This window comes from Eublepharis macularius, chromosome 4 (genome assembly GCF_028583425.1).
Source record: "Eublepharis macularius isolate TG4126 chromosome 4, MPM_Emac_v1.0, whole genome shotgun sequence".
Lineage (NCBI taxonomy): Eukaryota > Metazoa > Chordata > Lepidosauria > Squamata > Eublepharidae > Eublepharis > Eublepharis macularius.
Window position 1 is genome coordinate 165202998 of NC_072793.1, and position 12845 is coordinate 165215842.

General features: G+C 42.7%; 1 protein-coding gene across 1 annotated transcript in view; it reads right to left on the reverse strand.

Moving 5' to 3' along the window:
• Positions 1-12845, reverse strand: part of LOC129329361 (zinc finger protein 208-like) — a 192776-nt gene that overhangs the window by 147620 nt on the left and 32311 nt on the right. The window contains exon 6 of the mRNA XM_054978899.1: positions 9023-10072. Within this exon, the coding sequence (XP_054834874.1) occupies positions 9023-10072 (1050 nt within the window). The remainder of the gene's footprint in view (positions 1-9022; positions 10073-12845) is intronic.

The window sequence follows — 12845 nt, forward strand, 5'->3', positions numbered from 1 at the left end:
GGTCCTCTACAATTAACATTATGTCATCCGCAAATGCTCTGACCTTGTATGAATAGTCCTTTATTTTTATTCCACGAATTTCATCATCTTGACGTATTTGTATCATCAGAATCTCCAATACTAAAATGAACAACAATGGAGATAACGGGCAACCTTGTCTTGTTCCTTTACTTATCGTCAATTTCTTGGTCAATTCATCATTCACCACGATTGCTGCAGTCTGGTCTCTATAAATTTCCTTAATTGCTCTGATGAATCTTTCTCCCAATTGTAGCTTTTCCATAGTGGCAAACATAAAGTCCCAGTTTAAATTGTCAAACGCTTTTTCAGCGTCTACAAAGAAGAAACCAACCTCTTTGTCACAACGCTTGTCATAATATTCAATAGCATTGATCACTGTCCTTAAGTTGTCTCTTATTTGTCTGTCTGGCAAAAAGCCTGCTTGTTCCTCCTCTATGACTTCCGAGAGCCACCCCTTCAATCTCTCCGCCAATATCTTCGCAAAAATTTTATAGTCATTGTTGAGTAGCGATATAGGTCTATAATTTTTCACATTAGTCAGGTCTTGGCCCTCTTTTGGGATCAATGATATATTCGCTTCACTCCAAGTTTCTGGAATCCTTTGATCCCTTAAAACCCCATTCATCACCTCTTTTAGGAATGGTGCCAGTTCATTAGCCATTGTCTTATAGAATTTAGCCGTAAGTCCATCTGGCCCTGGCGCCTTTCCTAGATTTGCAGATTGTATTGCCTTACTTATTTCCTCGTCAGTTACTTCACTATTCAACTTATTTCTCCAAGCTTCCGAGATTTCTGGAAGTTTGGTTTTCTCCAAATATGACGCTATTGATTCTTTGTTTACTTCTTTTTTATTATACAGCTTAGCGTAAAATTTATAAAAGGCTCTACTAATGGTAGCCTGCTCCAAATACGTTTTGTTATCTTCGCAAATTTTATTTATTATCTTCTTTTCCCTTTTCTTCTTCAATTGCCATGCCAGGTACTTCCCAGGTTTATTAGCACCCTCAAACGCTTTTTGATTCAGTCTTTTGAGATTCCACTCCAATTCTTTATTGCTCATTGCTGTTAGCTGTTCTTGAAGTATTTTAATTTCCTGGTATACCTTCTTTTTCCCTGGTCTCTTTTTTAGCTGTATTTCTTTGGCTTTTATTTTCTCCTCAATCTCTTGTCTTTTCTCCTCATTCTTCTTTCTTGCTCTACCATTTAAGTCCATTAGTATGCCCCTTACAACCGCCTTGTAAGCATCCCAAACTTTATTGGTTGGTACTTCTTTATTCACGTTGTATTGTATAAAAAACTTTGTCTCTCTTCTCAGTATTTCCATATTCTCTCTTTCCTGTAACAAGTCCTCATTTATTCTCCATGCTTTCCTTTTTCTCTTTTTTCCAAATTTCCACATAATTGGGTTGTGATCTGAGCCTACCATAGGCATTATTTCTACCTCCTTAGTCCATAATGCTAAGTCTTTTGAGGCCCAGATCATATCAATTCTTGATAATGTAGAATGCCTTGCAGAATAAAAAGTAAACTGTCTGCTTTTAGGATATTCTCTCCTCCATACATCTTCAAGAGTCTCTTGTTGAATCAACTCAAAAAAAGCTTTGGTAATAGTCCTCTTTTCTTTTGTGCCGTTGTAGTCTTTTTGTCTAGTTCCAAGTCTGTCACTCCATTGAAGTCTCCAGCAAGAATTATCTGGTCATATGCAAGATCGTCTAAATGCTTCCTTAAATCCTCAAAGAAGCTTTCTTTTGCACCGTTAGGTGCATAAAGTCCGACTACCAACACTCTCTTTAAATTCCAAATACATTCCACTGCTACAAATCTAGCTTCCACATCTCTCATAACAAATTTTGGCTGTAGCTCCTCTTTTATGTACAACACCACTCCTCTTTTTTTCTTGTTGGAGGCCGCTACAAATTCTTTGCCCAGTTTTCCAGATTTTAAATATTTTACATCCTGCTTTCTGATATGGGTCTCTTACAAACAAACAATGTCACATTTTTGTTTTAGTAGCCAGTGAAAAGTATTTTTCCTCTTATTCGGTGAGTTTAGTCCATTTACATTCCAAGATAATACTTTACACTCCATACTCATGATCTTGTTGGTAAGTCTTTTTCATTGTCCTTAATAAATCGCTCCATCTCTCGCTCAGATCTGATGCGTTTTTTGGCCCCTCCAAACTCAAAGGACACTCCTTCCGGTAACTCCCATCTGTACCTGATTTTCATGTCCTTCAAAATCTGAATTAGCACTTTATATTTTTTCCGGTCCAGTAACACTGATCTGGGCAGTTCCTTCATTATAATAATCGTCTTGCCATCAATCTCCAATGGATCTTGAAACTGTTTTGTCACAATCCTCTCTTTCATATTTCGTGTTGTAAACTGCACAATCACATCTCTTGGTAGTTTCCTCTGGGTTGCTATTCTCGAATTCACACGGTATGCCACATCTAGGATAGCCACAACTTCCTCCTCCTCCTTCCCCAGGTACTCAGCCAACACCTCAGTCATCTGTTCTTGCGCTGACTTTCCTTCCACTTCTGGCAAGCCACGAAAACGTAGCTGCTTCTCCATATGTTTAGTTTCTGCAACTGACATTCTCCCCTTCACCAATCTCATCTCTGTTTGTTGCGTGTCTGCTAAATTCTCCATCGCGTCTTCTACTGTTTTAACTCTCTGCTGCGTTCCTTGTAATTCACTTCGTATTGTTTCCATACCTTTTTTCACTTCTGACAGCTCCGATTTTACTGTCTGTGTAACCTCTTTAACCTCTTTTATCAGCTCCAATTTCGTGTCCTTAAGTTCTTTAATCATATCTAAAAGTTTTTTGTCCAGGTTTTTATCCAGGTTTTCTATTGCCGATTGCCACTCTTTTTTTGACATCATGGGGCTTGCTTTAGCTCGCTCCCACGAATCCGCTCTCTTCCTTAACTCCGTGGCGTAAAATTTAACGTTTTTCTATTTTAAATGTCCCGGTCTTCTTATAGAAATTAAATTTTAAAGAGTCCAAAATGTCGGGCGTCTTTTCTCTATGGTTTCTCTATGATTTTGTAATCCAAGATGGCCTACTTCCTCTTCCGCTGAAGCCGCGACCCTTCCCCTTTCAAAAATGGCGATTCCCTACTTCGTGCCCTCCAGCAAGGGCCGCTTCTCTCCAGCCACTCTATTGTTATTACGCACTTCCTGTCTCCCGTCTTCCCACAGCAGATCTCGCGATGGTGTCTTTTTCTCACAGCTCCAAAGCCACAGGTATTCAAAACAATAGTCCCATTTCTTTAATAACTTCTTTAAACTTAGTCTCTTTTTAAATTCAATTCCTGCCGAGTCTTCCCCTCCTTTTCACTAGTCTGTTGCAGTTTAAAAATCTACTTTTTTTCCTCTCTGTTTTTATCAATCTGTCCCGTCTCAGAAGATAATGATCTTTACCTTCTCTTCACTTTTCTCGGGTTGTAATCGCTGTTTCGATTTTAAGTTCTCCTCTCAGCTTCTTCCCCCAATCGAAGCTTGGGTATGTAGGTCTTATGCCAGCCGAATTGGCCCCAAAACTGCCGCAGAGATTATAGCCGACCCGTCGCAAGGTGGGACCTCAAGGATCGGGAGGGGACCCGTTGTGTAGAGCCCCCCCTCGTCCGAGATCTAGCTCACCCTAGGGTCTTGAGCGTTCTTTGCCTGCTCCCCGCCTGAGAGCAGTCGGCCCGGGCTATTTTCACCCCGCCGGCCGGTTAAAACGGCAGTCCGGTCAGCTCCGCAAGTGGAGCTGCGTTAGACCTCCATGGATCCCAAACAGGAAGTCCCGCTAATCTAACACAGCTTCTAATTGTCTTCAGCAAATCCCATATAAGATCTGGACAGCAGATACATAAATACAAGGAAATAGGTTTCTATAAATGTCCTCTGGTTTATCCTCAATTTTTCCTTCATGGTAATAGGGATTGCAGCTTGTCCCGGGCCTAGGGTTGCCGGGTCCCCCAGGATTCAAAGTGGGGACAGGGAGGTTGTGGGAAGCACTCAGATTCCCAGTTTTGCCCCATTGCCTGCCAACCACTGGTGATTGGCAGGAGGTGACAAACCACCCAGTGATCACCCGCCACTGGCAGGCTACCAGGGCAAGCACGCAGTGGGCACGCTCCCAGTGAGGCATGCTAGCACTTCCTCAGATTACATCATCCATCGTGCTGGTGGTGGACATGCTGCCACACTTTACAAGATCTTGTGCAAGGCAGATTTGATTTGATAGAAATCAGCCCCGAACACTAGAGAAGGCCAATTTTTATCAAATCAGCCCCGCATGCACCCCATCACTTCTGTGTCGTGCCAGGAATGACCTCATTCCCGGCACAACAAGGAAGTGCTCCAGAGCACAAGCTGTGATCATTCTAGGCCCACTCCCACACTTTTTCTCCCTGCTGGCCAGGAGAGGTGGTAGGGGGCCAGAGGCTGGGAACAGGGGATTCCTCACCCCCACAAAGGGACTGGTACCCTAGTCAGGCCCTTCTTGACCTCCAGGCCAGGGTAAAGTGTACCTTTCCCCACCCCCATGTGGGGGCTCTGGGTGGGGGGGGATCATTAAAATCCTGGGGATCCAAAGAAAGCAAAACCGCAAAAGCAAATGGATAGAGATGAATTTATGAACACAGAAACAGACTCTAAAGTATCCTGCTGCAACTGCACCCCTCTGAGCAAAGCCTTCTGCAAAATGCTGCAGCTCGACTATTAGCAGGAGTGAGCAGGAGCATGAACGTCACTCCCATCCTGCAGTCATTCCATTGGCTACCCATCAGCTACCGTGCTCAATTCAAAGTGCTGGTTATTACATACAAAGCTCTTCATGGCCTTGGCCCAACATATCTACGGGACCACCTTCCTCCCTATATCCCTCCACAGCAGCTTCGCTCATCTGAACAGGGTCTGTTGCAGGTGCCAGCCTGCACATGGGCAAAATCAACTGCAGCCCATACATGGGTCTTCTCTGTGGTGGCCCCTACCCTATGGAACAGCCTGCCTGAGGAGGTCAGGAGAGCTCCCACGCTCTTGGCTTTCCGCAAACAATGCAAAACTGAATTATCCAAAAAGGCTTTTTTACTCAGATAGAGCAGTATTGTAGGGAGGGGGTCTCGGATGTTTTGCCAATGAGTTGGGAATCTTTACATATTATCTGTTGCTTTGAATATGTACTCGTATATACTGCTTGTGCTTCATGTTGTCTAATGTCAATCCTAGGATTATGTTGTTTCAGCAGTCCTTCAACCTTGAATTAGATCCTTGCTAATGCTATGTCTCTGATAACTTGTATTCTTCTACCCTATGACATGGTTTACAGAAATGTCCTTGACACTGTATGGAAATGCCCACCCTTGTCCTTGCTGCTGATTGTACTAATCTAACACTATGTAATCCACCTTGAGTCTCAGTGAGAAAGGCGGACAATGAATGAATGAATGAATGAATGAATGAATGAATGAATGAATGAATGAATGAATGAAGCTTCTACTCTGCAAAGGGACAAGATCAACAGTTGCTTGTGCCCAAGCATTCTCTGTGGGGACTCCTCCCTGGGGAATGGCCTGCCTGGGGATATCAGGAATGCTCCCACATATCTATCATTCCTCAAAAACTAAAGCAAAACAGGGTTCTAAATTTTAGGCAGTTTCCCTTTTTCTTGTATAGCTTATTGTATTACTCTACTTTTTATTGCATTTTTCCGATCATGTAATCCAGTTGTCTTTATCAGAATTTTCAAACTACAACATAACATATAACGTCACATATTTCATTTTTTCCACTACAGAAAGAGGCCATTGTGACAACTGTTAAAATACACACAACACTCTCCCATTTTTCTCTGTTACTTTTACTGGACCTATCAGAAGCGTTTTAACATCGTGGACCATGCCACCTTGTGGAAGGTAGAAAATAGGGGTTAAGGGATTGGTTTTGGATTGGCTTAAAACATTCGTTGGGGCAAGTCACAGAGGGTTGCTACTGAAGACCAAGTGTCGTCCAGGAGAGACCTCATATCCCCCATGCTATTCAATCTCTGTGTAGAGCCATTAGGACAAATCAGTTGTGGATTTGGAGTAGGTTTGTCACCAATATGCTGCTGACATCCAGCTCTATATTTCTTTATCCAAATTGCCGGATGATACTACAGTACCTTACTGCTGTGGCTGCAGGATTTTGGATGAACAATTTGAAACTGGTTACTGTTTGGCTTCAGGCAGAAGTAGGTATGTCACAGTCACTCTGCAAACACTCCACGGTTACCAGTTACCAAATTCAAGGTTCTGTTTATCACCTACAAAGCCCAGAAACTGCATAGCTGCAGGCTCTCCTCTCCCTCTATGCTCCCCTGTGACAGCTCCGCTCATCTAAGGGAAGCCCTCTAAAGTTGCCGACCTGCAAATGGGTGAGATCGACTGCTCACTCACGTGCGTTCTCAGGGGCGGCTCCTCCCTTGTGGAACAACCTTCCTGAGGAGGGCAGGAAGGCTCCCACATTTCTGCAGTATATGCACAACACTAATGTCCAAGAGGGCATTTTTTAGAAAGGGGATCAGAGTTGAAGCAAAACAGAACAGTCCAGGAGGACACCTTTATACTGCAATAGGATTGTAGTCCAGCGTAATGATATTGCAATGACATTGTGGTATCAGTTGCTTTTTACTGCATTGTCTTATGCCTGCAACCCGCTGTCTATATTGTTTCTAGTAGACCCTGCCTCAGATAGTTTGTGGTCTGCATTGTTCTCTGTCCTACTAGCAACAAACCCCATTGTGGAAAAAATACAATGGGCTCTACAAAGGGGAGGGCGAGCAGGCAGGCACTGCCACCAGCTCCACTCCTGATCCCGGCCTGGTGAAGGCGGGGGCGGGCACTGCCACCTGCTCCATGGCTGGTGAAAGTGGAGGGAGGGGTGCAGGCATTGTCACTTGCTCCACACCTGATCCTGACCGGGTGATGGCAAGGGGGTGCAGGAATTGCCACTTGCTCCACTCCTGATCCCGGCCAGGTGAAGGCGGGGGGTGGGCATTGCCACTCGCTCTGCTCCTGATCCCAGCTTGGGTTTCCCACCGTGACAGCGCCCTCTGCTGGTGCACCAGGGTAGCAGGTGAGTTGTCTGGAACACATCTTTTTATATAGTAGGGTTGTAGTGTTCACTGGTTGTCTTATGCTGTCCAGCTGTATGGTTTAATATCCTGTAATCCACCCTGAGCATCAATGAGAGAGGCAGACTATAAAGTAAATAAATCAGAAGGCAGCAGCAACTGGATGAATACGTATAAACACAGTCAAACACATTTTATTTCAAGTGCAGTAAAAGGAAACTCCTTTCCAGGAAGAAGACAAGCCTAGCCTCACCAGCACCTAAGAAAGAGCAGCCACAGTGAGATGGTTTCCTCCTCCCAGTATGCTCAACCATCTGTTGCTCAGGGACCTGCAGCACCACGTACAGATTATGTAGCTGAATATGACGGAGCTTCATCACTTTCAACAAAGCACGCTCAGCAGCAGCCACTGAAACCCTCTGTCCTCCTGATGCCCACAACTGGCTGTTTGCTTGAAGCAGGTGGGATTTAGATTATTTTATTCTTCTGAACATCTGAGAGTCCAAACTCTACTTTCTACTCCTTCCTGCTTTCTCTTAAAGTGTAGAGGGGGCTACCCCATCCAGCGGCAAACTACAGCCACTTTAATGGAACAAATCTCTATTCAAACTCAGTGAAATAAGCTACCGCTATCAAAATACAGCAACTTCATTCATTCATTCATTCATTCATTCATTCATTCATTCATTCATTCATTCATTCATTCATTCATTCATGTTATTTATATTCTGCCTTTCTCACTGAGACCTAACGAGGATTACACAGTGAGTCACCACAATCAATATCAAAGACATTTCAATACACACAGAATGGGTATATACATGCAAATTTGCAAAGATTTAAAACCAGTGGAAATCCAATATAGAGCTGAAGAAATGCTGGAACAGAGCATAATCAATGCTAAAACTGACATACTAAACAACATAGGAACTACCTAGTAAGATCATACTTATAGCACCAGTAGCAGAGTCTATGGTCTATCATACTTACATCAATAGTAGTAAAGTCTATAGTCCCTCCCTGTCCCTTTATTGATAGATCTCTTTGAGACCAGACCATTTATTTATTTACAGTCCACCTTTCTCACTGTGACCCAGTGGATTACAGAGTAAGTCACCACAAGCAACAGGATGGGACATCCAATTAAAAATATGATAGGATTTGGACTGTAGAAATCTGGAACCACTCAGAAATTGGAAACTGCACTGGCACAAAGCATAAGTACTATGATGCATTAAATAATGTTAAAAATTACTCAGTACAATCCTACTTACAGCAACAGTGTGAACTAATACACAGTACCATAGTCCACAGTCCATAACTCTTTACTCAAGCAACTTTCAGAACTATTTTGTTACAACATTTATAAATCTGAAATGTATGCAGAAAAATATAAACAAAAAGAAAAACCAGCATGCAGGAAATAATGAGAGAAGTATAAGTCTCTAATTAACAGTTGACATTGTTGAATAAAAACCTCTTGTATAGATGCTTTTTCTCTCTCTTGTCTGTAAAAATTATTTATTCATTGACACACTAGACTTGCCTCAGCCAATCTTCAGTACAAAATAAAAGTTCCAGTTTCCATAACTGATCAACCAATTTGACACTGTTGGTATCCCAATCAGAGCAAACCCACAAAAGAAATCCAATTTCTAACAAATGTAATTAGTGTGAAGTGGCCATAATCAAAAGGGAAGTTTATGAAAAGCAGAAGAAAACACTGCTGTCCTGCTTCAAGTTTCCTCCACAGTTTCTTACACACTTTCCCAGGTGTCTAAGCAGGCACAAAACTTGCAAACAATCAGACATTTATATGGCTTTTCTGATGTGAGAGAAGATAGCGAATGTGATTTTTCTGTGATTGGGATTAGTGCCATTTATACATTTCTACCCTGTGTGAATCCTCTGGTGGGAAGTAAGGCTTTCACTATGACGGAAATTCTTCCCACACTCCAAGCACTGAAATGGTTTCTCCCCAGTGTGAATCCTTTGGTGAACACTAAGGATTTTTTTCTGTCTGAAGCTCTTTCCGCACTCTAAGCATTTATATGGTTTCTCCCCAGTGTGAATCCTTTGATGAGAAGTAAGGCTTCCGCTCTGACAAAAACTCTTTCCACACTCCATACATTTATATGGTTTCTCTCCTGTGTGAATCCTTTCATGAATTCGAAGGATTGTTCTCTGATTGAAGCTCTTCCCACATGTCGAGCATTTATATGGTTTCTCTCCTGTATGAATCCTGTGGTGAACAGTAAGATTTCTGTTCCGACTGAAGCTCTTCCCACACTCCAAGCACTGATATGGTTTCTCCCCAGTGTGACTCCTTTGATGAGAAGCAAGGCTTTTGCTGTGACCAAAGTTTCTGCCACACTGCAAACATGTATATGGTTTCTCCCCTGTGTGAATTCTTTGGTGAGAATTTAGGCTTGCGCTCTGACTGAAGCTCTTCCCACACTCTGAGCATTTATATGGTTTCTCACCTGTGTGAATCCTTTGGTGAACAGTAAGGCCTTTGGGGCAACTAAAGCTCTTGCCACATAGGAAACATTTATGTGGTTTTTCTCCTGTGTGAATCCTGTGGTGAATGGTAAGGCGTGTGCTACAACTAAAGCTCTTTCCACACTGGAAACATTTATATGGTTTCTCTCCTGTGTGACTCCGGTGGTGAACAGTTAGTTGTGTGCTGTGACTGAAACATTTTCCACACTGCAAGCATTTATGTGGTTTCTCTCCTGTGTGAATCCTGTGATGAGAAGCAAGATTTCTCTTGGAATTGAAACTCTTTCCACACTCCAAACATTTATATGGTTTCTCCCCTGTGTGAATCCTGTGGTGAATAGTAAGATATGTGCTCCTACTGAAGCTCTTTCCACACTGCAAGCACTTATACGGTTTGTCCCCTGTGTGACTCCTTTGGTGAGATGTAAGATTTGTACGCCATCTGAAACTCTTTCCACATTCCAAGCATTTATATAGTTTCTCCCCTGTGTGGATCTTTTGATGTGAAGTTAGACCATCACTCCGAGTAAAGCTTTTTCCACACTCCAAGCATTTATATGGCTTCTCCCCTGTGTGGATCCGTTGGTGACATGTAAGTTCAGTTTTCCGACTGAAGCTCTTTCCACACGCCAAGCATTTATATGGTTTCTCCACAGCGTGACTCCTCCTGTGAATAGCAAGACCTTTGATGCAACTAAAGCTTTTTTTACAACGCAAGCATTGAGATCGTTTACCTCTGGTGTGAATTCTTGGATGGTTTTTAGGACTTGATTTGCAACCAGATCTTTTCCCACTCACACGGTTTTTATTCCTTCTATTTTCCTCATGTAGTTTCTCTTCAAATAGAGTTTCCTGGAGATCTCTGCTTCGAAAGGAAAATGATTTCTTCTTCAGCTTTCTTCCCATCTTCTGCTTGCCTTGATTCCCAGCTTCTTCTTCCACCTTCTTGTTTCTTCCCATATTTACTGCACTTGGTTCCCCCTCATCTCCTTCTGGAATACAGAGAGATATCCAGTAAAAGCCAATAGAACAAATACCACATAGCAGAAACATTTGTAAGTAAACCATTCTTACTCAGATAGGCCCAGAGAAACCTCTGCACCTCTTTCAGCCAGAACATTCTGTAAGGGGAAAGGGGGGGGGAGCAGATTGGGGGTGGGAGATTGCAGCCTGTTGTTGCTTTTCAGTTCCCAGAAGAAAAGCATTCAGTTAGGGCAAGATTCTGTTCATTTCTGTACAGATTACAAAGTGAAGGAAAAAGAACAATTACCTACATTTCAGTTTTACCTCTTTTTACTGTGTAGAGCAAGCTTCAAAGGAGAAGCTGCCCCTTCCAGGCCAGCAAAAACCATCTCCCATCCTTGCACAGAACCCCACTGTCACCCTAACTCTAGCTCCTCCCCTTCCTGTCACACAGCTTCCTTTTCCTGTGGTAGTAGATTGATAAGTCTCCTAGTACCACTTAGGTGTTAAAGGCAGGGCCTACACCTACAAATACTGAAGACAACTCCTCTAGGAAAAATGTAGGCCAATATATCTCTAATGACTAGAGCTTAACAATAAATTAGGCTATCCAGAAGGATCTGAACCAACACTGAACTGAAGGCTTTCTCTGCTTTGAGGCAGTGGCTACTTTATTGATGGGAGTGGAAACAGTTTCTTTGACAGGAAAAAATGAATGAATGAATCCTTGTTATTTGACATCATATTAGGATACAAAGGCCATCTTGTGGAAAACTCTCCCCTTCTTCTCTCTCTCACACTTGTGTATTTTTTGGATAAACACAGACAGACTTCCTACACCAAAGGGAAACTAAGAAAGGAGAGAATAGTTCAGTTATTAGACTTATAAGATTGAGCCCACAATCCCAGCCACAGTCAGAAGAACCTGGGTCCATTTCAGGCTTTAGATCCAGACATGAAGAGATGAGAAAAATCCACAAAGATGAACAATTTATTTTGTGTTGAGCAAAATATAACCACAATTCTTAGTGAAGGGTCCTTCCCTTCACATCTAAGGAAGTACCTGTGTAGATCTTCACTTTGTCAGAGTCCTGGACAAACATCTCGCCCACTTCCTCCAGCCAAGAGATGAGGTCAGGTTTGCAGGTCCAAGATCCTTCTTGGAGGAAAAGCAATACAAACCAACATGTCATACCTGAGATTTTGTTAAACAAAGACTGTTTACACTGCAAACTATCATTCATTCGCCAGAAATCTTAAGGGTCAACATTTGTGAAAACAAAGATAAGGAATAGGTGGGGATCTCTACCAGAGAGTTCTCAGGATGCTCACCAAGTGATTCAAGACTATTCACACACCTGCCAATGACTTGCTTACCCAGAAAGGCCACGCTCCCAAAATTGTCCAGCATGACTTCCTTGTAAAGAGCTCTTTGGCCAGGATCCAGCAGAACCCATTCCTCCTCTGTGAAATAAACAGCCACCTCCTCAAAGGACACCAGGCCCTGAAAGGAGAAGGAAACATTTGCTATCAACAGCTAAGTCCTGGTGTGGAATTGTATGTATGTGTGCAAGATGCAATGCAAGTGAGAGGAGCCAACACCTTATTTTGACATCTTGTACCAGATGAAAAGCTCATGAGACAAGGAAAAGAGGATCCAGCCCGTTCCTTGCTCATCTCCTTGACCTGAGGCTCATGCAGGAGGGCCGCTGCTTCTGCTCTTCCACAAAGAGGTGATGATTGGAATCCAGTCAGAGATCTCTTTGAGCTGCCTGAGAGTGAGAAAAAAGAAGTGGGAAGATTTCTTTCCTACATTCATATTTACATTTATATGTACATTTCCTATTTCAGCTCCTATGTCTGAACACCATTTAATCTTTCATACATCCCTTTAGGAATATGAAACTCCCAGGTTTACTGTTTACACAGCCACCTTGCAAATATGTCTACACCAGATACTAGTTCACTATAAATCTTACTGCTCACCTGCCAGTCTGAAAGAATCAGGCTCCGTTCACATCCAGTTTATAAAAGTTGTCTACCTGGTCGCTTGGAAGCAAGTTCTCTGCCCAGAAACTCCTTTCCCCAGCCTTCCTGCCAACCATTAATGTCTTTTTTTTTTGTCCAAAGCATATGGGATAGCTAGCAAACCTATAATGCCGACCCAGTTCTCAAGCTATCTCAGTCAGAATGTTTTAAAATCACAATGTGTGGGAAAGTACACCGATTACCACTGAAGTACGGGTTTACTG